The sequence below is a fragment of the Oryzias latipes genome, chromosome 3, assembly GCF_053564925.1.
Source record: "Oryzias latipes strain Hd-rR chromosome 3, Olatipes_Hd-rR_3.1".
Classification (NCBI taxonomy): domain Eukaryota; kingdom Metazoa; phylum Chordata; class Actinopteri; order Beloniformes; family Adrianichthyidae; genus Oryzias; species Oryzias latipes.
In genome coordinates, this window is record NC_136239.1 from 22,670,001 (window position 1) to 22,696,984 (window position 26,984).

General features: G+C 36.8%; 1 protein-coding gene across 41 annotated transcripts in view; it reads left to right on the plus strand.

Moving 5' to 3' along the window:
* Window positions 1-20,071, plus strand: part of plekha7b (pleckstrin homology domain containing, family A member 7b) — a 66,700-nt gene extending 46,629 nt beyond the window's left edge. For 18 of the 41 annotated variants that reach the window (XM_078945177.1, XM_078945179.1, XM_078945178.1 and 15 more), the window contains 13 exons: window positions 1,032-1,157; window positions 2,278-2,427; window positions 3,031-3,132; window positions 4,353-4,464; window positions 5,099-5,289; window positions 6,066-6,257; window positions 6,355-6,472; window positions 6,592-6,683; window positions 8,914-9,129; window positions 12,914-13,141; window positions 15,822-15,955; window positions 16,036-16,184; window positions 18,006-18,281. In XM_078945177.1, coding sequence (XP_078801303.1) covers window positions 1,032-1,157; window positions 2,278-2,427; window positions 3,031-3,132; window positions 4,353-4,464; window positions 5,099-5,289; window positions 6,066-6,257; window positions 6,355-6,472; window positions 6,592-6,683; window positions 8,914-9,129; window positions 12,914-13,141; window positions 15,822-15,955; window positions 16,036-16,184; window positions 18,006-18,136 — 1,941 coding nt within the window. In that variant the 3' untranslated portion in view covers window positions 18,137-18,281. Of the gene's footprint in view, window positions 1-1,031; window positions 1,158-2,277; window positions 2,428-3,030; window positions 3,133-4,352; window positions 4,465-5,098; window positions 5,290-6,065; window positions 6,258-6,354; window positions 6,473-6,591; window positions 6,684-8,913; window positions 9,130-12,913; window positions 13,142-15,821; window positions 15,956-16,035; window positions 16,185-18,005; window positions 18,282-19,431 lie in introns of those variants that run through there. The other 23 variants (XM_011489456.4, XM_078945196.1, XM_078945189.1 and 20 more) reach the window with 7 other exon arrangements.
* The last annotated feature ends 6,913 nt before the right edge of the window (window positions 20,072-26,984 follow it).

The window sequence follows — 26,984 nt, forward strand, 5'->3', positions numbered from 1 at the left end:
CTTTCTTTTTGTCAGATCTCCATTTCCGATCGCTGACAATCCCCTCAGAGAGAGCTGAATTTATTCCGACTTTGCTGTGTGTTTTCGGGCCGTTTTTCTGTCTGTGTGTTCTTAAGTTGTGGTAAACAGGGGCTGCATAGGGAATGGAACGTATGTGCGTTGCAACACTGTGGGGACACCCATCCACTCAGCACAGTGCCGGCCTGAGAGTATCGACCACCACTTTTATTTTCCTCCCTGCAATTTAAAGAGAAAAATACATGTAATGGGAGTTTTAGATGTAGAGCTGTTAAATTTTTCAGTTTGATTTTCCTGATCCTGCTCTTCTCAGCCTTTGTTTTTCGCTAAATAGAGGTAAATAATATGGATGTCCTGGCGTTTCATCATTAGCATTGTTCCACTTTAACAATTTATAAGAAATTTCAAGTAATTTTGTTGAAACGATGAATATTTCATGCAATTAAAAACAACAATATGTGGCAGCAAAATAAAAACAGCTTAATAATTAATTGAACAGAATGATAAATGGATCTGAGAAAAAAAAACAGTGTGAAAAAGACTGTCAACTAGGCAGTCTTATGTTGTTTTCATAAACACATAACCCATTTCTGGGAAAACAAATCCGTCAGCCTCAGTAAACATGGCTTTCTCCAAGAGTAAAAATATGTATTTTTGATTATGATCATTCATAATGGCGATTACGGGTGAAACACGCTCCAAATCCAGACACCAGTGAGCCTTTTGATATTTCTCAATGAGAAATGAGAATTCTTCTGGGCTTTTCCCAAAGATAAGCCTTATTGACAGACAATGAATACTACAGTATACAATCAATTCGTCTATCTGCCATTGAACGAAGACTGAGAATGGAGCGGTTGTGTTGTAAACAAGTGCTGTATATATTATTCTGACTGCTGTTTCATCTCTTTCTACTCTGCTGTTTATGTCTTTGCCAGTTTAGGTCAAATACTTTTCATTCTCTGCTTTTCTTCATTTTTTGTTGTTATTTTTCAAATTTGTTTCTCCTCTAGGTGAAATTAAGTCGACTTTGTGAACAAGACAAGATTCTGCAGGAGCTAGAAGCCAGGATTTGCACTTTGAAGGAGGACAAGGTCTTTTGTCCTATATTACAAAAGTTGCCTATTTTTAATTTTTTGGTACTGTGAGTTTAAAACAGTTTTCTCTGATGTCTTTGTTTGATAAAATATGTGAAATGAGCCTGATTCAATTTAGCTTGTTTCAAGTGTGTATACTGTTTTAAGTGTTTTCATTTTAGGTGATTTTTATGTACAGCTAGCAAAGATCTGAAATTCACAGTTTACTAGTTACTCCTACAGTGTAAGAGTAAGCTAATTCGGGCCTTGCTATTCACTGTTAAATTTAGAACAATAACTAGCACGAAGCACAAAACTTATTTCATATTTATGATCTCAATTAAATTTGCATTTAAAGTACCACTCCAATCATCTTTTGATATATTGTTAAAACGTTCCCAGTGCCCTTTTAATTATAATTTCCGGTATGCTGTTTTTAAGCAAAATGAAAAAAACCCTGTCTTGTTTTCTAGGACATAGTTTCTGCAGAGCGGCTGTAGTTCAAAAATGCGCCTCTTGTTGTGGGCGTGAGGAGTATGCATGCTCTCATGTCCCATCATTGACTTTGTTTACACGCCTTTGTTGCATTTGTTTACACGAGCAATATTGAGCCAGATGCCATGTCGGAGAAGGAAAACTAAGACGTACATGTCTATTTGTCTGCAATAGGATGCATCCGAAAGGAGCAAGCAGGAAGCTTGTGACCTGCCTTTTGAAATTTGTACAAAACAACAACAAGCTCTTTTTAGTTGCATTTTTTTCTGCTCCTGATTGCCCATGATTTGAAGAAATACTAAAAAATCAAGTTTTAATCTTGATTTTCTTTACATGTGTCTTCCATCATGACAAGGAGGCTAGAACACTAGGCTATAAACACCCAACAAAGAAGAAAATTCATTGGAGTGGGTCTTTAAATGTATAATAGTGGAATTTATTAAAGTTGTTCATCTGGATTTACTTTTAGCTGCTGTAAACTCTGGTGGCTGCTAATGATACTACATGTAGTGGGTGTGAATTATGTCAGATATGCCCTTAATAGCCCTTAGATAATGAATTTTCCTCCATGATTAAATTATTTAACCTGTTAACTTGTATACAAAAACCAAAAATAATCAGGCTGGAGGGAGACTTCTCTCTACTTTCTTGTTATTAGAGACATCCTCCACTGTTTTATGCTACCTAGGACAAGTTGGAGACAGTGCTGGATGTTTCCCATCAACAAATGGAGGAGTACAGAGATCAGCCCTCTCATGCTGAGAAAATTGCCTATCAGCAAAAACTGCTACAAGAAGATGTGGTCCACATCAGGGCTGAAATATCTCAAGTCTCCACAGTAAGACCCACTTGACTGATTAAACTTAAAATATGCAATGCCCTCCTCCTCCAACAGTGTTATGGTGTTTGCCTCTCTGCTGAATGCTTGTTTTCCAGCGAGCTAGAAACAAGATACGAGCTCACTTCTGTTTTTAGCTGTTCCTTTTCTGGTGGTTTCGAGAGCTGGTACAAAATGATTCAATATGAGTGAGTGGGGGACGGACCTGCGCAGACAGAGAAAATAATTAGTGTGCTTCATTGCTTGATATTCAAAATATGTACTGTTTGAATAGGAAGTAATGATTTACCAAACTGTTCATACCAATCAACATGATTTGGCATCTTAGCGCTGCGTTAATTTAAATTAAACTGTTTCTCTAGACAATTTCTGTGTGTATTTAAGTATATGAATTAATACTGACTCACTTTTGGAGAACTGACCAAGCAGGAAAGCCTAAGAAAATTAAAGCAACTGAAGGCCCCTTCTCCTAACTTTTGATTTGTCACAGTTTTAGGTGCACATCTTTACCGTACTCTGTGTTTCTCGACTACTGAAACAAAGCACAAATTCATGAGAAACTGTGACTACGGTACTCCACAGATGTTGCATTCTGTTTTATAGGAGATGGAGAACGCATGGAACGAGTACAGCAGACTGGAGAGGGATGTTGACTGGCTGAGGTCTGGCCTGCAGGGACAGCTGAACCGCATTGATCTCACCCAGGTCTGCACCTTTGATTTGAATTTGATTTGAAATGGTTTATTTCAAGCAATCAAATAAGAATAATACACAAAAAAAACAATACAATCATCAGTTATACATTCATACAATGACGAATCAAACTTAGGATTATTAGACATTAATAAATTAATAAATTAACATTAACATTAATAAATATTGCTTGAAATGTAGTGGAAGGAAGCGAACTTATATAATCCCACCCCTGTTCTACTGTAACCATTTTATTACATGATTTATCAATATCCGGTTCATAACTTTTATCAGACAGAATTGAATCCTGAAATATCAATAAAGCACATGACAAAGATGAATTACATAAATTATTTTGTAAAAAATAACTTTTAGAAATCAACATGGCAAATGCAGATCAGTTATCCAAAATATATGCAGATTATGTTACTTAGAAAAGTCATTTATATGATTAAAAAAATAATACTATATCAGTAAAATACACATAACACTTTTTCAGATATTTTCATAGAAAAATTTGATCAAGTATCTAAAGTTAAAAATATGTGCAAAATCATGTTACATTAGGAAAAAAATCATTCTTCGAACCTTCGTGATGCAACTCACACAAGCACTCATTCACTTTTAGGCTTTACATGGCTGAGAGCTTAAAAAGATTTCAGAATACAGCTGTGTTTTAATTTGACAAGAGAATTAAAGTCGCCCCATCACATTTAATTGAAAGTTCTGTATTTGTCAAAGAAGCTTATTTACTGTAATTCTACGGTCACACTGGCTCACAAATGCTGACAGTTTTTAAGTCAGTTTTCAGGCTCTATGTACAAAACGTGTGTCAGTGGTTAAACCAATTGAACTTTGACCAATTTGGGACTTAGATGTGGTAGTGACGCAAGGGTAGCACCCTTTTCAAAGCTCGGAAGTGCCAACCAGTTAAAAATTTAACAAGATTGAAATGAAGAAATGAATAATTGTGGTTTGTGGCTGAATTATATGACATCAAGTCTTTCATGTACCGGAATAGAGCTGTGAAAAAAAGCGAGGTTTGCACCGCTTCAACATTTCGTACCAAGCCTTTTTCAATTGCAGGTACATGTGTTTGTATTGGGTAGCAGTTGTCCAGTGTGAACGCCGTAAGCGCAGCTTAAGAAAAGTGCAAACCTTGGAATGTGAGTAGTGAAAGTGTGCTGTATGTAAAGAGAATCTGATGGGTGTTTATGTTTATCCCTGAACAGCAAGAAAAAGCCCAGATCAAGAAGGAGCTGCGAAGGATTGAGGATGTTATCGCTGGCCTCAGCACCAATAAAGCCAACTATAAAGTCACCATCTCCTCTGTTACCAACCCAGGTCTGGAGGCCCCACATTTACAAAATGTATTATTGTGTTGGAATAAAGCATGATATTAATTGCTTTAGCTTTTATTCTTAAATAATTTAATCGGTTAGTTCAAAAGGGGCCCAAGTCCAAGAGGTTTATTTTTTCCATGAAATGATTTTAATTGCATTGCTTAAAGGGAGGCTACACCAAATGATTAATACTTTACCCAGATTTAGCACCAGTTCATAGCTTACAAATGCTATAATATGAAGCACCTCACTGTTATAATTTCAGAGGACTAGCAAACTAAAGTCTCTGGACTTGGGCCCTTCTTGAATTAAACTGGGGTGCTGCCATATTGGATAACTAGTGCTGCCATCTATGGGATAAAGCTAAACCCATGCAAAAGAGGCCCAAGTCCAGACATTTTTGCACTTAATGCATTTTAAATGTCAAGCATAGTCAATACATTACAACGGACTTGGGACCATTTTGCACATAATCAGATAGCTTTTCCCTTGAAGACCATAGAACAAATAATATCTCTATTTTGAAAAATTGTGTACTTGGTCCTCTTTCAACTAATCGATTAAATTACTTGCATAGTTAAAAAAAGCAACATCTCTGCAGTATTTGTGTATATATGTACGATTTTCATCCCCAGAGAGGAAATTTGTGCCTTCAGTGTCAGTGCCTTCAGTTTCTTCACTGTCTGGAAGCCCATCTGCTATAGAGATGAGATTGTCCCAGCAGGAGCAGCAGCAGACCCCAAGCATTCACAGCAACACCCTTTCTTGTAATCTCAGCCAGCAACCATTACAGCACTCTGCAACCACCTCCAGTGGGTTTAAATGGGTGAGTGACTTTCCGACAGATGTTTCTGCACATTCAGACCTAGCTCCAGACTAAAAAAAACTCACCAGTCTTGATTTTTTTTAGAAATACAAAAAAAAATGCAAAAGACATGATAAGTTTAGAAAATGTTGTTATTTTTACAAATACATGTAAAAATGCTACAAAACATATTTTCTTAAAAAAGATTATCATTGTGCTTTTGATCTGTAAACATTAACTTTTTGTCATCAAACTTTTATTAAGGTTACATAAAAATTTGGGGCCACAACAGTGAGACAGGGTATTTGTAAGAGTAAAAAACTTATTTATATATATTAGGGGTAAATAACTAACAAAAAATATCTTTTTTTGTTTTACCAGTTCAATTTTGACTACTAAAAGTTGTTACTTTCCTTACTGTAAACCAAAGTAGCAATACTTGTTAAAGGAATACTGTTTGATGAAGCTGAAAAAATAGCTATAACAGATGCAATAAACACCAATGTTGAAGCAAAAACAAGTGGACTGCAGTTACCTTTAAAAGACTTAAAAAAATCAATTGAATTGTGTTTTCCAAAGTTTACATTAACTGGACTGATGATCTCTGACAACACCAATGGGATTCTGCACTGCAAAAACAGAATCTTAAGAAAGGAAAATAACCCTTGTTTCAAGAAAAAAAAATATTTTCTGTCTTGCAAAAACGGTCTTTAAACCATCTGTCTGCCATCCATGTTAAGTGACCTTTGAGGACTCACACTAGGACATTTACAAGTAGGACACTATTTTGTATGCAGAGTGAGGAAGATGTACCTCCTAGACCTCCTCTACCTCAGCTCTATAGTCCTGAAGAGCATCCTCCTGCTGTGCCACCGTTGCCTAGGGAGACCACAGTCATCAGACACACGTCTGTACGCGGCCTCAAACGACAGTCAGATGAACGGAAAAGGGACAGAGAGATTGGACAGTACACAAACGGGGACAGTAAGGTGAATCTAGCAGACATTCACTTTTGATGTTTTTGCTACCTTTTATGCCCAGATAAGAAGGGTTTTCTCATGTGAAATGTCTGTGTTTTTTCCCCAGGTGGAACTCAGGCCTTTCTTAAGTGATCCGGAGCTCATGGGAGCTGGTGATGGCTCCAGCCACATAAGTGTTGCACTACCTAGGCACGATGGAGGTTACCAGACATTACCCAGTAGAGGTAGAACAATTGAGAGACAGGCCAATATACTGATAGTGTTTGTAATCAATTATGAATATTGCACCAATGGCCGTATAGTTAAGAGCAGGGTTTAATAATTGTTGACCCCCCCTCCTTAGGATCGGCTGGCTCCTCACTACGAATGAATCATTCTTCAAGTATCTCCTCTTATGTGACTCTCCGGAGATCAGCCTCAGCAGCTGCAATGAAGGTGAGGCACAGAATTGCATAAAAAGAATTATAAAGTCTTGTACTGCAAATCCTTAGTATGTCTCTCCATGTCTTCAATTCTACAGAGAAATGTATGAATTTAGGAGAAATCTTTTGACGCTTGTTGCAGATGTAAAACATTCTGGCGCTTTTAAGTTAACAAAATGGTGCTGGGGAACTCAGAAAGGTCGGTTGTAGGATAAATGCAATGTTATGTCTTTTCCTTAGAACCTTTTTTCACAATGAGCGGTTATGCGAGGAGAAGCATCAGATATGTGGAATTTAGGGAAATGAAGGAAGCAGAAACATTTGTTTGTTTGTTTCAATCAAAAAGGCAATTGAGTTCTTTACATTTAAATTCTTTGACTGCTTTTGTGATTCTGATGTAAAAAATTGAACACTGAAATCTAAAATTTAAAACAACTCATTTTAGTATGAATTTTCAAAGAACTATTTTAAAATGTTACACATAAAAGTTTCCCTTTTCAAATATAGTTTAAACAATTAGCTCCTTTATAGATGGGATTGCCAACATAAATGATGGCTAGGGATAGGATAATAGGTTGCAGCTCCTTTGCATTATAATTTTTCACAATACTGTGCCTTGACCTACTTTTAACTAAAAATAAAACTTTAAAGAGATCGACACTCTCAAAAACTGGCTGTAGAACAAAATGACTTCAAATTAAAAGTAGCTGCTATTTCTCACTATGCTCACGTTTTGTGCTCTTTTACATTGTGCTCACCTCAAAAGACAGATTTAACATACAATAAAGATTTGCTTGTGTGTCTTGATAAGTGAAAATATAAAGGCTTATCAACCAAGTAGAAACCAGAGCCCTTTCAAATGAAAGCTTAACTTGAAATGTAAATGAGGAATGTGTGTGTCTCATTTTGTCAAGCATGCCAACATATGTTCCTTTAGATGTAAGGACTTTTTACTGTGGTATTAAAGAAGCAGCCACTTAGATTGCCCAGCTGGTTCCCAGCCAGTGGAGCTGCTTTGCATTGCCTCCTTGGGGTCTTCATTTATAAAGGATGCTATGCAAAAAAAAGTTGGAGAAAAGAAGCTGAAATGCACATTCACAATTTTTTAACACAAACATCAGTGTTTACAAAAGAAAAAAGATGTGATAAGAGAAGCTTTTTTTTCTGTGTTTATTTTCCCTCTTCTGTCAACTTTACATGAAGCTCTGCAGGGTTTTCCACAGGTAAATCAGTCACGTTGAATAGAAAAAAAAAATACCCAACAAACGTGTAAATTTTCAAAGTATATGCCTTATATAAGGAGGTGTGGGAATAAATTTCTGTATTGATCGTTTACTATTTACACCGCTGTGTGAGGTTCTGAATACTGCAAAATACAAGCGATAAAGGTCTCTTAAAAAAACAGTTTTCACAATTAACAGAAGAGAGACAACTGAATTTTTGCTGAATTTGGAGGCACGGATGAGATGCAAGCATGTAACTGCCACCCCTCGCAGAGAAAAGATGCAGAAGATGCACCTCCAATCACATCCTAAACAAAAACAGTGTCTCCCTCTGTGTTCCATTAGTGCCAACAACAGTCTGGTAACAATCCATAAAGGGTCATGTCAGCTGTGATAGTTTTTATACTCTGCATGCTTCTCTTTTAACATTTTACCTTACATTTAGTTTTCTTTTTGCTGTAAACACTGTGCACAAGTCTCATGTAGTCTATTTGTTTACGTTCCTCCTTTGTGAGACACGCTTCACCTTTTCTGACTGCAAAGCTGACTTTCTGCTCTACTGACCTGATAACATTTTCAGTTTTCTATTTGGGCAGCTTGGCTACTTTACATGTTTGTATATTATTTTCCATTCAAATTGACATTTTTGCATGTAAGATTGAGCTATATTTTCTCCTATACACATATTTTCTAAAAAAACGTTTAGCTCCAGGCAGTTTGTCCATGAACATTTTTGTTCAAGAGCTTAAATCTTAAAAACAATAATTAATATAATTGTTTTGATATCATCTGTAATACAAAATAATATACCAATGTTCCTTTGCATATAAAAATGTGCACGTTGTCTCTCTTTGTAGCATCAGCTTTAAAGGCTTATTTTGGGTGTGTCTGTTTTCAAAATGTCAGCTTAAGGATACTTTCAGCTGGTTATTAGGTCTGCTTGTTTACTTTCTTTATTTTTTGCTGTCATCTGCACCTTTTGCTCTTCTTCTTAACTTTATTTCCTTCTACTCCTCTCAGGAGAAACCAAAAAGTGCCTTGGAGCGTCTGTACTCTGGGGATGTAGTGCAGCAGCAGAGGGGGAAGATGAGCGCCGATGAACAACTGGAAAGAATGAAGAGACACCAGAAGGCCCTCGTCCGCCAGCGGAAACGCACTCTGAGTCATGGAGACCGGCATGCATCTTCATCACCGCGCGCCTCTTCCTCACGCCCACTTTCAGCCGACTTGGGATCAGTATGTTACTAAAGCGCTGATACATGTCACTCTTGCATGCATGCAGTGAACTGGGCGGTGATCCACACTAGTAATGCATGCTTTCCTACTCTGTTATGTTACACTGATATTTTTAAGCTAAAAGGAAGCCATAATATGAGTGCAGTCTGGTAATTCACTGTGCAGCTATAACTTTTCTTTTTGCATGTTGTTTTCAGTCATTTATAAATAAAATTTTACTGCAGACATTTTTACTCAAATAGCACGATTAGTTTAAGTAGACTCAGTGACATGTGTCTGTATGTCAAATAATCAATACGTTCAGTAATTTTTATTCTAAAACGTAATCCACAAAGTTAACAAGACATGAGTTACATGTTTGCTTGTCTTTCTGTAGCAAAACATTACAAAACTGAAACTTTCTGGAAACAAAAGTGCAAAGGTTTCTTTTTTACAAGCATGTACAGTTCTTTCAGATCTGTTATCTGAAAGCAGAAATAATACTATAACATACAAAGTAGGCTACTTCAGATACAGGTTTTTGTAGCAATTCCCACAAACATTCAAATAATTCTGAGTAGTACACATTCTAACTGTCACGGTGAGGTGGCTCGAGAGCCGGTTGGACCCAGATGCAGAGGCAGGAGGCAAGGATCAGGGCTAGTGGGTTTTAATGCACAAAAAGAACAAACAAAAAGCGCTGCAGAGCAGGATGACAAAAACCAAACGAAAACTCACTGTGGCGTGGCGAGGGACAAGGACCGAGGAACAGGGCATGACATGGCATGAACACCAGAACAGGAATACTAATGGACCAACACAGGAGGAAGGCAGAGACAAGACTTAAATACAGACAGGGCAGACAAGACACAGGTGGACACGATCAGGGCTGATGGGGACCAAAGGAAGTAAAACTCAAGAAAACAGACAAGACAGGAGACTTTCAAAATAAAACAGGAAACAGAAACAAGACAGAACAAGGACCAAAAACAAGACAAGTTCAAATCATGACACTAACATCCCTTTATCCATTTCATTTTAAAATCTGTTTACATTTTTTATATAAGAAAAGTATCATCAACTTTTTTGTTAACTCATTTATTATATTTGTGCTGTCTGATCGCTGCTGTTGCAGTCTCTGCGCTCTACATCTGTTTGTAGGTGTGTTTGTGTGTTTATTTGTGTGCGCGAATGTCAGAAAAATATATAAGAATAACTGATAATCCCCAATAATAATAAAAAAGTAAAGTAATTTAATAAACCTTACAAAACTTACCAAAACCAATTTACATTCCATTAACAATTCTTCCTAAAAGCTCACATATCTCAACCTCACAATATAATAAACATTTTACAATAAGGGTTCAAATTGTGCATTTACGTATATCTTGAGATTGTGCAAGATTCTTAATGAGGTACTTTAGTGTATTCACAGCATGTGTTCGAGTCCTGTTGTTTTTCTGGATATACTGGCTTACTTTCTGTGAGAAAACCTGCATGTATATGGTAACTCACTTTGCTCCATAGTAATTGGCATTTAACCAAATGTTCAGATTTTAAATGTTTTTATTTAAGTTTACACAATTAAAAATTTGAAAAAAAAAGAAAGTAAAAAAGCTCGAAGTGGAAAACAGACAACCATCCAAAATCCTGTCAAATGTAGGTCACTGTTATATTCTACCTCATTTTATTTCAAGTCTGGTTGGTTGTGTAACCCTTGTGCTATCCTAGGCACTTTAACGTTGGGAGTTGGGTCATCTAGACCCACTAGACAGTGCGCTGAACCTTTTTTCTTCAATGATTTGTGAACCTTACTGGTGTCCATGGATTACATGAAATCTTTCCACCTTTATCCACCTTTGTCATGGTAGGGAGGACACGTCAATGCAAGGGTGGGGTCATCTAAGATAGCACAAGGGTTAAAAAAGTGTCCTTGTCTGACTGAGGGAACAAACAGGCAGGATTAACAGTCAGCATGAATGAAGCAGAAATGAACAGAAAGAAAGACCACCAATCATTCTGATGTTTTTTTTTTTTTTACTTTACTGTGCATCTTTTGTTTTGTCATGGTCCCTCAAAAAAAGAATCTTAATGTTCTAGAAATTACCCATTTGACAAACTGCAAACTTCTGGGGGGAAGAAAAGCTAGTTATACATCTTTAAGGCAAGTTAAAGCTGATCTACACTCATCAACCACTTTGTAAGGTACACATTGCTAACACCGGGTTGGACCCCCTTTTGCCTTCAAAACTAGCTTAATCCTTGGTGGCATAGATTCAACTAGGTAGTGGAAACATCAGAGAGTTTGGTCCATATTGACATGAGAGCACCACGCAGTTATGATTATAAATGGATGGACATGGTTAGCATCAATACTCAGGTAGTCATGCTCGTTAGTACTAAGAGGTCCAAAGTGTGCAAAGAAAATATCCCTATATATCTATAATATAAACTGCTGATACAAGGCAGAATGGATCCATGCCTTCATGTTTTGAGGCCAAATTTTGACCCTACCATCCGAATGTTGCAGCAGAAATGGAAACTCTTCAGACTAGGCAATGTTTTTCCAGTCTTCTATTGTACAGAAGGTGAGTCTGTGCGAATTGTAGCCTCAGTTTCCTGTTCTTAGCTCACAGGAGAACCACAAGGTGTGGCCTTTTCCTGCTGTAGCCCATTTGCCTGAAGGTTGGACGTGTTGTGTGTTCAGAAATGCTCCTCTGCAGACCTCGGTTGTAACAAGTGGTTATTTGAGTTACTGTTGCCTTTTTATCAGTCTGAACCAGTCTTGCCATTCTCCTCTGACCTCTGGCTTCAACAGGGCATTTCTGCCTTGTTGAAGATCGTTTCTCTTTTTCTTACCATTCTCTGTAAACCCCAGAGATGGTTGTGGGTGAAAATCCCAGGAGATCAGCAGTTTCTGAAATACTCAGACCAGCCCGTCTACCACCAACAGCCATGTCATGTTCAAAGTCACTTCATTCCCTTTTCTTCTCCATTCTGATGCTTGGTTTGAACTATGTTTGTATAGAAATGCTGCCATGTGATTGGCTGATTAGAAATTTGGGTTAATGAGCAGTTGGACAAGTGTGCCTCATAAAGTGGATAGTGATTGTAAAGTGTATAAATCGAGCAACATCTGAGAATTACTTATGTTTTGTTTGTAATTTGCGCCTTTAGATCAACGTGTCTCTGTTCCAATTTCTTTTTTCCTCTGTTACTTCAGAGGATAATATGTGGTGGTTGATGATGAGACAGCACTTGCTTTTGTTTCGTAAATTTTTTTTTGGAGCAAAGCATTATTTTTAAACCAACCGGGAGGTAAATGGCTTCCATTTTACATCAAAGCATAGCTTTGATTGTTTGCTTCAGTTTGAATGCTAAGTGGAAGGTTGTCTCTATTAACAATGTAAACGATGGGGGAAAAAATAAATGGTATTTTCCAAAGAAATCTTATTGCCATGTTTTTTTTCTCATTGTCTTTCATGAATGTAGAGTGTGTTTTCATATTTTTGTCGATACATCTGGAGCTGTCCACTTCAGTGTTTTTGGAGCTGCCTAACTGACAGATCTAAATATTCCATTTAGAAACTTAAATCCATATTTTAACATATTTAACTCTGCTTTTTTTCACATATGCATGCACACTTCTTTTTGCTAAATACTGATAAATCTGTTCAGAGCTAGATTTCCGTACAGTGCGCTTTGCATGAGTCACATGATGCATTTCAGTTTGGCCTGATGGATATCATGGCAGCACCCTGTGGTTTGTTTGACTCTCTGTGTCTTTCCTGTGTACACTGTCCAGTGGAAGAGAGAGCAGGAGTTTGACCTGCAGTTGCTTGAGCGAGCCGTTCAAGGGGAGGAAGCTCAGATTGTTAGGAGTGTCCAGGGAGCGGAGAAACCTCCTGAACACAAAGAGAGACAGCGCTCGCACTCTGATGAATGGCTGACTTTCCGCTTCTTCACCACCACACCTCCCACCCAGGAGGCTGACTTAGAGCCACTGGACTACGAGCTGGATCTCAGTAAAGAGGTAACTATATGTTTTCTAGACACACAATGTCTGGAATCGGATTTGCTTGTGCTCAGATTTAAAGCCAACAAGCCAACACTTGTGCTGTCTTTCCTGTGGGAAGAAGCTGTAGATTTTAAACGCACACATACACTTGTTGAACAAGTTTTACTTCACTCTGAAATCACACGGTGTACAGATTAGAACTTTTAACCTCAATGCCATGAGGCAACAGAATTAACACACCACGAAAAAAATGTGCACTTGATACTTGAAGATTGTAACAGCTCCGAAGACAGGCTAAAATGATTTGTAGGAGTTTGTTAAACTGTTCTATTTGCAAACTCAGTTTATAAAAAAGGTGAAGGAAACTAAGCATTCTGGAGAAGGCCTCCATTCTGAAGGGCAGCACAGAAGAAGAGAACAGGTTGCAGTGAAGAAATATTTTGATCACCATTGAAGGAAAATTTCAGTATAAGCAGTGGTGATCTGACCTGCATTGTGTCACTTAAAGGGCTGCAAGGTCAAGGCAGCTGACTGCTAAAGTTCACTGGTGACAGTTTGTTCATGGTGAAGTCACCTCTGCAGAGAAGTTCTGAGGCTGATCAGCATAAACAAACACAATTTCACTTCCTCTTTGTGCAACACCAGACTCCTAAAGGTGTCTCCTCCTCATAAGCACTCTTTTTCTCAGACTCATTTTTTATTAAAAAAAAAACACATTATGAACGTAAAAATCGGAATCCTCTTCTTAATCTTTTACCTTTTTCAAACCATATTATAAAAACGGAAAAATCTCACCAGGGTAGGTCAGAGGTGCAGACAGGGACTGGCAGGTGACAGAATCTGGTAAAAGGCAGGAGGCAGCAGTAGAACTGAACAGCCTGGCTGATTTCCAGCTGAGCAGGTGTGGAATTGGGGTCAAAATGATGATACAAATCCAAAACTTAAAAAAAAAGTTTATTTAGTAATAAAGAAAGTTACAGGGAAAGGATATCTTTTGTAGGATCTGCCTGTAGTTATTCTATTTTATCCTATAGGTAACAAATTCACACATTTTAGGTGCAGTAAGACAATAAATTGGTGAAAAAAAATGTGACTTTTATTTTACTCTATTTGGATCTATGATGTCACAGAATCCTGCAAATCTGATCCTCTCACCAATGTCTTTTTTTTTTACATTATTTTTTGCATTTGTTATCCCTAAATATACAACTTAAACAATTCAAATCACTTGTGAATACAATTTGTTCCATAAAAACGAAACAATTTAAAAACTTTAAAAAGTTTCTGTTCAGCTTCCATAGAAGTTGCACAGCCACATATCCTACCCCGATGAGCTCACATAAAGAACTGACCAGATTTAAAAGGTACATTTAAAAACAGCCAAGCAGTGTCAAATTCATAGTCATATAGAAAATCACAATTCGAAGGAAGAAGTGAAACTCTGGATTCTGGTTTTGGACATCACAGACAGGATTTTTTTTAAAACTTTTTTTACAGAATGTGAACATGAATTTTTGTGTTGCTAAAACTAAAGCAGAACACTGACTTTTGAATCAGCACTTGTTACATGGTAAACAGAGAGCAGATATTGGTGAGCTCCATAATTTTAAAGTTTCAGAGAGCTGCTTCCACTAAGGTACAGCTCTTGAAATGACTTTTATTTAAATGCTAATCTCTGTTTGTGCATGGTCTCATTAAGACAGTGCTTCCCAAATAGTGCAAGGGAGGGGCGCGCACTAGTAGCGGTTTTAGGCACAGGTAATACGGGAAATTGCCTGGAGCGCAAATTTAACGGGACGCGGTGGTGACAGCGGCTCAGTGCTTGGAAAAACTATTATCTGTTATATGACAGAGTTCAGCCTAAAACTGTGAACTGCTGTCCCTCCAGCTGCGCTCCTGTCTCCTGTCACACGCGACTGTGTGTGTGAAGGAACGAAGAGGAGTAGTGGGCTCAGGCTGCCAGGTGGAACGAGCAGCCTCTATTGCGCAACACCAGGATCATCACGTGCCTTTAGATTACTCAGCTCATGCTTATAATGTCATTCTTTATTAACTATTGTAGACATTTTAATGACGTGTCTTTGTTTTCCATAAATGTATTCTTTGTCTGCCTGTCGTTTAGTTGGTGTCAGTATTTGACATAAAGACAGTAGGTAATGCAGGAAAACTGCTGCACTTTATGAGATCATAAATAAACAATCGATCATTTATAAAAAATCTGCACAATGTTTTTTTTTTAACCTATTTCTTCAGACTAAAAATGTTAAATATATTGGTGCTGCAGTGTTGATGTTTCAGAGCAATTCACATTTAATATTATTTATTGATTGAATTATTTTTCTCAGCATCAAATAGTTCAGTCGGTCAAAATGTTTGTAGTTTAAATAAGGACTGACAGATTTTTTTTATTTCAGGCACTTTAAACTTCTTTTCTGTTTTAGACTATAGCAGGGTTTATGTGGCAAAATAAAGTTAATATTTATTGAAAGTGGATTTATATTGATATTTTTCTTATGTTAATGTTAAAAGATGCAATTTTAGGTATACTTACATAATTTTTATAGATACTAATCTATATATTGTCACCGCGCGAGTGTGTGTGGGGGGGGACATTTTATTTTTCCTAGGGGTGTCTTGCAAAAAATAATTGAGAACCACTGCATTAAGAGCCTGACTAAACCCACTTGTTTTCCAGTTGTCCAAGCCTCAGAAGGTTTTGATTCCAGAGCGTTACGTGGATTCAGAGCCTGAGGAGCCACTCAGTCCTCAGGAAGTGGAAGAGCGCCATAAAAAGGTTGAGCGTATTAAAAGCATACTGGCAAAGTCAAGGTATCTAATTTGTCCTCATTTACAGCTCAAATATTTGTTCATAAGTGTTCATGTTTGGGTTTTTTGTACTCATTTGACAGCATGCAGAACATAGCTCCAGCAGTGTCTGCGGACAAACCTGAGGAGGAGCCGGTGACCCTGGATTCAGCTCTGGAGGAGCAGGAGAGGCTCATCACCATGTCCTATGCTCTCGCCTCTGAAGCCTCACTGAAGAGCAAACTAGTTGCAGGTCAGTTTTATAGATGATTTAAAACCACTGTGCCTTTTTGATTATTTTGGATTCATGAGCTGATGATGTGTACCTTCCTAAAACAATTACAAAATTCAATGGTTTGTCTTTCAAATGAGGAGGAAATGTGCTAAACTGATGGCTTTGTGGGGAAATTAGCTTGTAAAAAAGATTTAAGGGGGTAAAATATTCAAGAATGCCCTATTGATAAAAAGACGTAAGGTGTGGAGTCAGGGAGTAAGGCCGCTCATTTCCTAATAACCGAACATTAATTCTTATTACAGGTTCAGATAGTCTCTAATTGCAATCCATGTAGAATCTTTCAGACGGGGGAGGAATCACTTGATGGGGCCATTTTGTGGGCTGATCAATGGCAAATCAACCAAGTCAAACTCAAACTCTGCATCTGAGCACTGCTACGGCGGCTTTGAACGCCGCTCTGAACCAGCATAAAAGACACTGCTCTCACATCTCCTCTCTTTCATACTTTACAGCAGAGAGGCGAGTTAATTTTCACTCTAGCTGCTGCAGATTGTCAGTCTGTCTGCTCACACACACACACACACATTTGCAGAGACACACATATATGTGTCACATGCCCTAACACTCAAGCTGTCAGCGTGTGTGGAAGCTTAATATGCACAGTGAAGTAAAGTCAACAATTATAACATTATTTCCAGCGTAGAAAAGTGCCAAAGAATATAACTGGTGGCATCTTGTCACTGCAGACAGAAGCAATGAGTTCCTCTCCCTTTGGTGTTTAAGTGAGGTCTGCTGGTGTGCTTTCAAACCCATGAATTAAAAGAAAAGTCTATTTATGCATGAGTGACTTCAGAGACCACAGCTGCCATGGAAGCAAGAGGATTCAACATTGCACTTACATGCACTCTGTTTCACAATGGTGTTTTTTGGATTGTTGAATTGATATTCCCAACATAAGTTGACTGTTTTGCTTTAAGGTTAATGAAACAAACTGCTGTGCCAGAAATGTATGCACAAAAAATGTGTACTTTCTCTTTTTTCTTTGTTTTAGCTGTAGCCATGTTGATATGAAGAAAAAGAAAAAAAGGGCCTCTGTGGACTGTTTACATCGATATTCAATCACCTGATGTAGTGGGAGGTGTTAACTGCACGCCTATTACCAAACGTATAGTCTTTCTTTTTTTTATCAAAATATTGAAATTCATTTGCTGTCTTAATTAAACTACTGCATCCTAATTGCAGGAATCCTAACATCCCAAAATGTTATGGCACATGTACTGATTGATATATGTGATGGTTCATCAAGTTAGAACTTAAAAATTGCTTATATGCTCCTTTATACCTGCTTGAATGTTAATTTCTAAACAGCTAAGTTCCAATGAAATGTGTGTCATGTTATTTGCATAAATTAGATTGCATTAGTTAAATGGTCCACATTTTAAGATTTCTTGGGGGGTTAAATAGGTATTTTGGGACTGTTTATTTGCAGTTTTATTAAAATGCACAAAAATTCTAATTTTATGTTTGCTGTGATAGGAAGAAAATAAGCCTTAATCATCTGTCAATATTTACCTTATTTCTCTGATATGTTTTAAAAATGTAAACATCTTGTGACAAAAAATGCAAATAAATGTAAATATGGAATAAACAAAATCCTTTTTCTGGTGCAAAAATAACACTTAAACAATAAATATTGAGTGGACACAGACAAATCACTTGCACTGTTGATCCTTTTCCCCCCTCCAAAGGTCTCATCAAGCAGCTGTAGCCTTCGACTTTCTGACTAACACGACTAACAGCCCGTGTTTATTTGCTTTCTCTTTTGTCCTCTCCTTGTAGTTCCACCTCAGGTTAACTTGCCCACCCCTCCTCCCCCGCCCCCTCCTCCACCTCCTCCTCCTCCTCTTCCTCCTGTTTCTGTGGCACCTCCTTCTCCTCTAAACAACGGAATTCACTACACGTTTGTGTGACGGGAAAGTCAAAGTAAGACCTATAGTTGCATGTTTCCTTGTGCTCTCTACCCACCGGGATGGCCTACAATATTGGCGTGGCTGGAAAACAAACAACAACCTGAGCTTCAGGAAATCTTAGCCTCCACTCCCTTCATCATCACAATACACATTCGTCTGAAGTTTGCCTCAGGTTTAATTGTGTGCAAATTGCTGTCTTTTTTTCTGTACAACTGCCAAAATATTTATGCGTTGTTGAGATAAGAAAGGTCTCAGAAGACTACGACTGTTTGGAGCATTGTGTGTAATTAACAAAAAAGACACCTTCTGATTTAGCACCTCAACAGTTCTATAATCAGAACAGCTGCTTCCCTCTGTGCCAATTAGCTCCACATCTGTAGCACGGTTAAGTCAGAGGAAGAAAGATGCAATGAATTCATCACTTTTCTTGCTGTAATTACAGAAAGTATGCTTTTCTAATTTGATAATCTCATTTTAAGATTTAAAAAATGACTTATCCTGTATGTACTTTATTACAAAAAGAACATTTATTCTTCTTGTGTATTAAAGCTTTCTGATGGTGAGGGAACATGTTTTATGATCGGTTTGTCATAAGATTGTGTTTCATGTCACCAATAATGTAAAATATTATTTTTTATTGAATAGGAACTAAAGACACAGATTTTGTTTTTTTTAATATGAGTATTAAATATCATTACTTTTCCATGACTACTTATCATAACTTAAATCTCGTAGACCTATTTTAAACTATAAAAGATTATTTACAATTTATCTGCTTTGTGTTTTTTTTTTTTTTTATAAATACCAGCTTGACACCAGAAATGTAATTTTGTGCTCATCATCTGTTGTCTGTTTGACTACAGTTTGATGGAAAATTTTGATTTTCCAAAGACAGATGTAGACATAGTCAGGACTCACTTGAAACCAAGTATTTTAGGGGACTTGTCTAGCCAGTTTATCTTTGAAAAGTGCAGAAAATCACTGCACTGCTCTTTGGTTGTCCTTTAAACAGAGAGGATTTGGGGAGTTTTTCCTGCTTTTACTATTGGTAGAATAGGTGAAAGTTATGGTTCATTCAGTAAAATGCTATTTTGCATCTTTGTAATTTACCTGTTACTTTTGTTTTTGCATGCAAAAAGAAAACATATTTTTTAAAATAAATTGAAAGGCAGGAGTGTTGACCAGTGTTGACTTTTAAACATACAAACATGATCTCATGCATTTAATTTTGTTGTGTGCGCTTTCTCTTTCCTATTCTTACTTTTTCGTTGTTGTCTTTTTTATCGTCTCTCTAGCTCAAGCTAGTTCCGGACACTGAGGTGCAAGTCCAACATATTGGGAAACCATTGGATCATCTGAAACCAGGGAATTCAGTTGACTGGGACATCTCTATATTCAGCAATAAATAAGTGGTAGTCAATATTTAATTTAAGGCTAACAAAGAAATGATCTTACGTGATGTGTTTCTAACTCCTGAAAGCTTTGTCTTCCTGGGAAAAACAAGCAGCGGGACTGAAAGCACCTATTTCTGGAAAAGCTATGCTAAGATAATAAAGACTCTTTTAAAAGTTTTTTTTTCCACTGAGAAGTTTCGGGCAGCATCATGTTTTCCTAAAATGACTCAACTGTTTTTTGTTATTGTGACTTTTCAACTGGAATTGTTGTTATTCTCCAGGTACAGAATGTAAAAAACAAGAGTAACTAAATGCATCATGAAAATTATTTTTTTCTTTACTTAGATTCTATCAGTCACCCAGATCTCTTGTTTATATACTGAACCTGGAGCACTGCCTGTATCATTTAGGCTTGCCAAAATGAATTTTATTTTTGGGTATATCTGGATGAAATTACACTTCATGATATTTTTATGTAACTAGGAGAGATGGGGAAAATGGCATTTGTAAATGTGAATATTAAAGATGTTGAAAACATGAAGGTTATTGTGTAACTTCAGTATTTTGAAAAGTAGGTGCAGAAGTCATGCAAACATCAAAATATGGCAATTCAAACATTGAATTATAACATTGTTCTAGAAAAAATAATGATTTTTTGTTTAAGTACTAGTTTTATGCTTTAAGATGAGCGTTGTCGGTTTTGTCTGAGCACATGTAAACTATATTTGGTCTAGTTTGAATTATAGGAACAGACAGATTTGAATCAGTTACAGTTACAAACAAAGCCTGGCATTATCAATGCCAAAATAGAGATTCACACTAATCTGAGCCAAAATTCAAAGTCACTTGTGTTCAAAATAATGCCCAGTTATTCCTACAAAGCATATCCAAGGACATAATCTCCTGACTATGTTTTTTTGTTTGCCAAAGAAATATACATTCTTTACCAGAAAGTCATGAATCATTGTTTGATATGGCAACATGCTTTTTAAATATATATTACCTCTCACAATTTAGGATTTGTAGCTCTTGAAAAAAAATCTAGATTTTGAAAAAATTCTGTCAAAACATGCAAATATTAACCAAAAGAGAGAACTCAAACCCATAAACCCTATGAAGACGATAGGTTGTTGATGACTTTCATAAACTTCCCATCATGTTTACCAGAGGACATTCAAATTGTACACATTTTAAAAATGCTGTAATGGTCAAGGCTGTTTTAATACAGTAGTTGTTAATCTTATCACAGACAAAAGAAAGTTGAAATTCTTCTATGGAATCAAAACGATCCTCTAAATCAAAAGCAAATGCTTCATCTTTACTTGTGCTCAAATTTAAGGTCCCACAGCAATCACCTTTTGATTTATAGTAAAAGTGTTCACAGTGGTCTTTTAATTACAATGATGCTGTTTATTAGACAAAATCCAAAGATCTGTGTCATTTTTTAGGACATAATTTCTGCAGAGGGGTAAGAGTTCATCAGAAATGTGCCTCTGAGTTGGTGGTGAGTAAGCCTGCGATGATATCCCATTAACCCTTTAATTATGCTCTCTCCCACTAGCTTACTGCCCCTCACAACCCCAACCTAACATTAGCGGTGCTACAAAAATGGTGAGCAATATTGGCACTATCCAGCCGAACAGTTTTAAGCCAAATTCCAGATCAGGCAAGAATAACAGATATACATGGATCCATTTGTGTGCAAGTGGATGCATTAGAATGGAGCGGAGCGGGGAGCATGTGGCTCGCTGATAGTAGTTTGTACCTAACAACTGCAAGCTTTTTCAAACATAATTTTATTCATCTGATGTTTCTCCTGATTTACCACAATTTTAATAAAAAAATACTCAGAAATTTAATTTTAATCTTAATTTTATTTAAATATGTCCTCCATCATCAGAAAAATGCCACAAGAACATGTTAAAAACAGTGACTTCATAGGTGTGGGTCTTTAAAGTACATTGTCACTTCATATTTTATTCCACTGTCTGAAAAACTTCACACAGTAAGTTTTCTTGTTATAATTTGCAAAATAAATGATTTTCTCATTTTTGCAATTTTGTATTTTAAATTTCAAAAGAAAACTTTGGAGACCAGACTTATATAAACCTGTGCTAAAGACAGCAGAAACACAAAACATTTTTATTCACCTTAAGATGAGGTTAAGGAATGATGTAAAATGATCTGTAAATGAATCAACAGTCAAGTGTTTCCCTTTGTGGGATGTTGAGACACTTTTGTATTCTTCTTTTTTAAAATAGTGATGTCAATATTAACGTGTTGACTTTTGTATTTAAATCTAATGCTTTTTTTTTTTATTACATCTAGTAAAATCACGTACAAAGCAAAAATACAAACTGAGCACTCTTTATAGTTCCAACATTCTCTTTGAACTTTCTCAAGGATTCCTCGACCTAATATAAACTTCATTCCATTATTTGACAAGTTTACCAAACTAGTCCCCTCAAAAGAGGTGAACTTCCAATAAAAAAGAGAGCCTTCCTGAAATGTTTCTTAAGTTCAAAGCTTTCTCCATCTCAAAAGGGCATTTTTAATTCCGTGTATTTTTTTTTACCACGAAGGTGGATGCTAATAACTCTGGATTTTGAAGTACAGAATTCATATCTTTAAATCATGAACTTGGTCTCCGTTGCAATTGTAAAAGAAACCTCGGAGAAATACATGTATTGAACTGTGGCTTCAAAAAGAAATAACACAAAGAGCATGCTCCTTGAAAGAAGAATCACATGTGCTGCTAATACCAAATAAAGCAGCTATATAAAATGATAAATATTCATAGTAGTGTATGTATCTCCCTGCATCGCAACCTTAAAACCTTGTGCTATCCTAACACTTTAACATTGGGAGTTGGGTCATCTAGACCCACTAGACAGTGCGTTGAACCTTTTTTCTTCAATGATTTGTGATCTTCACTGGTGTCCATGGATTACATGAAATCTTTCCACCTTTATCCACCTTTGTCATGGTAGGGAGAACACGTCAATATAAGGGTGGGGTCATCTGGACCCTATAGGATAGCACAAGGGTTGAATGTGTTGTGCTCTTTTGCTTTGAACCTTTTTGGGATACAGCCCTCCTCTGGCTGACATCTATATCTTTAAGTGGAGTGTAATTGCTTTGCCCATCTGCACTACAGTGTGCTTTAAAAAAAAATCCACCTGACAGTTACAGTTTACCAACCCCAGGCTTCCTGCTTCAATCTAATTGTGAGATAAATAAAGTATCAATTATTATTATTATTATTATTATAACCCCACATATTTTTGCTTGTCCAAGCGACTAGAAGAAAATTCCCTTCCCACTTTTGCAATGAAATAGGATGTTTTCCCCTCCTCCCGCAAAGAAGAAAAGGAAAAAAGAATCATCCAAGAACTCCCACTGAGGATTGTGGCATTTCCATGTATTGACGTTTGGCTGGAGGTTTATGTACATTTGTTATTCCATGCCCTGGACTTCAAAGAGAATGAAAGAGGGCCTATTATGCTAATAGGGTCCTGTTCTGTTAAACGCAATCAAGGCCTCTCACATTAATCCTTTTCCTAAATACTTACCAAATTCAAAAATGCTTTTTAGAGGAGGAGAGAGTGGGCCTCAGTGTCATGATGCTTAAGAGCGGTTTTTGAACGTGTAAATTAAAGTTGATAAGTAGCAGCACATGTAAATAAAATTTCTCCTTTGGAGCATCAGGATTAAAAACAAAAAGCCAGACATCAAATTTTATAGAACACTTTAAGTGACAGTGATTAGAATACAGCTCTATGTTTTTGTGTTTTTACTCAGGAGAGAACCACTTGTTCTTAGATCTGGGTTCGTCTTCAGTTCAGTCAAATGCATTTTTCTTTTTGCATCAGTGTCTCTTGGACAATAGAGACAACCAACTCAGCAATGTTTCCAAGTTGTACCTTCATCACATAAACATTATTGTTACCTTATATGTTTGAGGACTACACCTCAATGGAAACATGGTTGGCGCCTTATTTACACGCTATGGGAATCTCACATTTTACTCCAATTGTAACACAAAGAAATCCAATTATGAACTCAAAAAAGTAGTTTAAATGCTGTTTTATCATTTTCATATTCCACATACAGTACATTTTTGAATAAAAAATGTAGTTTGTTGAATTATGTATTGCTTAGGAATCCCTGAATGTTCTTCTTATGGTCTTATAAAAGAATGAAATGAGGGTTTCAGTCATGGGATATCCTGTCTGTGTGCAGAAACTGGAAAAAATGCAGTTTATTATGAAGCTTCAAGATATAGAGTCATCAAAACTATTCATATCTAAATAGAGACAAAGCAAATGTTAAGTAGTAGAAGAAAACAAATATTCCTTCAACAAAATAAATGTTAAAAAATAAAAATTGGCCTAACGCCCCTGGGCCTTTACTTTATTTAACCAGCTCTACCTACAAACAGCAAACCACATTAACAGGAATGTATTCAATTGAGTGGCGTAAGAAGTTGGTTGGTGCATCATGTTCAGTTAGGCAACACATTTACTCACAAGAAAAAAAAAACACTTTATAAGGTACCGGTATTTTACAAAGTTAAAGTATATTCTTATAAACACTTGTGAAAACAGCATTGATGAAAGAGAATCAGGATGTGCACAGTCATATTTCACTGGTCAATGTTACTTCACGTTGGTGCATAGGTGTACATTGCCATGTATGCTGGAACAAGCTGTGGGGTGATATCTGCGATAAATAGAACATGCACGTTGCCCTGGATCCTGTCTAAACTCTGATGAATTCCAGAGTCACGAGTAAGAGATTTGGGTCAACTAATGAGTACAGAGCATCTCACACAGCCATGACAATTGGGAGAGGACATTTGCATGTATGCAAATGCTGTTGAAGATAATTTGGCATTATGCAGTTTTGTGAGACTTAAGTTTGTTTGTTTTTGTTTTTACAGCTGTAACTTGCTGCTGGGGATTATGAACTCAGTTAGAACCCATCAGGTCAAACTAAAGCTTCTCACAGTATCTGCCTATTCTAAATTAAGGGTGGAAACATAAACATAACTCAGTACTTTCTGGTAGTAATTGGAGGTCATGCTGAGGTGTGTATCTGCTCAGGTGAGGGCAAGTTTCACCATTAGCAGGTTCCCAGTGCATCACAGACATTGTTTGTCCTTGGTTAATAAAAAAATAAAGGACAATAAAACCTCTGTAAAACAAATTCTGAGATATCCTCTCCAACCATCGCATGCCGGTTCTCTCTGTTACATTTACATAAAATATACTAAGATTTTGCCTGAATTCTGCTGAAACCTGAGTTAGTATAGCACAAATGACTTCCAGCAGAGACTGAAAATGTAGTCACAACAATGATGTCACTCACAAATTTAAAGTTACTTTAACTAACACTGCTGGTTTAGTTTAAATCTAAACTTTTACTAAATCACACCTTTAATGTTTGTGAATCCTCAGTCAGATAAATATTGTTTTATCAAGCATGAGTCAGCAGGCCTTCAAAACCTGCCTTGACAACACAATAACTAAAAGACCCCCCCCCCCCCCACCACCACCACACACAGACACCCCCGCAGTCTCACTCCCTGACTTAATGGTCTTCTCTAATTAACCACGCAGAACAGGAGAAGAACACATGTTAATTTAATGTAACAAAAATGTTGATTTTCATGCACTCTGCTTTTCAAATATTTATGAATTTGAAGATGCATCAAAGACTCACAGGGTATGGAAATGTGTCTGCCTTACCCCCCAACAAGTTGGACTGTCTTTTGCTCTTCACGCAAGCTTTCATGCATCTGAGCTCCAAACAGGAAGACATTCATCTGTGTATAACAAAAGCCAGTTTATCCCTTGTGCTATCTTTGATGACCCCACCCTTACAGTTACATGTTCTCCCTACCATGACAAAGGTGGATAAAGGTGAAGAGGATTTCATGTAATCCATGGACACCAGTGAAGATCACAAATCATTGATGAACAAAGATTCAGCGCACTGGGGTCTAGATGATCCAACTCCCAATGTTAAAGTGCCTAGGATAGCACAAGGATTAAGCTGTTTGGGAAACTATGTGACACTGAATGTACTCCTGCTTAGGTGCCCAATCATGTGTCACTGCTGTTAATTGTCAAAACAGGCAAGTTTGACTGTATTGACAATTATGGACCTATAGCATTAGTCAGTGTCCTATCAAAGGTTTTGGAAATAATTTTATCTCTGATTTATCTGCTGTATGGTTTTAAAACTCAACATAGGACAGACATTTTTGCATTTTTACGTTAAAAGAAATTGTTAATAAATACAGACAAGATAATTATGTGTTTTATTGACGCATTTAAAGCCTTTGACAGGGTAAATTACACCAAACCTTTTACGAAAATGAAAAATCAGGACTTGCCATGGTGTATCATAAGACTACTAGCCTTCTGGTATGCCCATCAGAAAATGATGGTTAGGTGGGGATCAGTGGTCACTTCTCCATTTAGTATGACCAATGTGGTAAGACAAAGAGGTATTTTATCCCCACTTCTTTTTAACTTGTACGTAGATGACCGTCAAAGGATCTGGATGCATGTAGAACTGGTTGCATGGTTGGTGGTTTTCTAGTAAATCATCTTATGTATGCAGATGATTTTGTTTTTTTTTTTCCCCAGCAGCTCTGGATTGCAACAACTTTGAAATGTCTGTTCTGAATTTGGATTTAAGAATTGATATTTTATACAATACCAGTAAAAGTGCTGTGGTAATTTGTCATACAAAGGATGATGTTACAATGAATTTTACTTCTTTTAAACTTTCTGATTCTGACCTTGAGTCTGTCTCAAAGAAATGTATCTTAGACATATCATCAATGATAATGATGTATTTTATATGCAGTTTTTATTCATGTCCTGACAATCTTAAAATTCTTCTATTCAAAACTTACTGTCCCATTGTAGACTTCCCACATGTGGACCAACTACAGGGCATCCAGCATGAGGAAGCTGCAGGTTGCCTATAATGATGCCCTGAAGATTTTATTACAACAGCCACGCTGCTGCAGCGCAAGCAGTTTGTCTGTTGGTGCAAGAGTTAATACTCTCCAAGCTTTGTTGAGACATTTTATGTATGGTTGTACTTATTCTCTTGAGGCTTCAAATAGCAAAATCATTTTAACTCTAACAAAAGTAAGGTACAGCACTTTTAGATACCAGTCCCCTATTTGGGGGACTGGTATCCCCCAAATAGGGGACTGGTATGGTCGCCTTTTTTTTAAACTTTTTAGCTTTTTAATCGGCAATATGTTGGAATAATGTATATAGGTTATCTCATATTTGCTTATTTTATGCATCACCTAGCTATATATATATATATATATATATAGGTGATTTAATCATGTTTGCAGAAGTGTCTGTGTGTGTCCAACACAATAGTTTTAGTCTTGTTTTTTTTACGTTTAAGATACTTGGTAA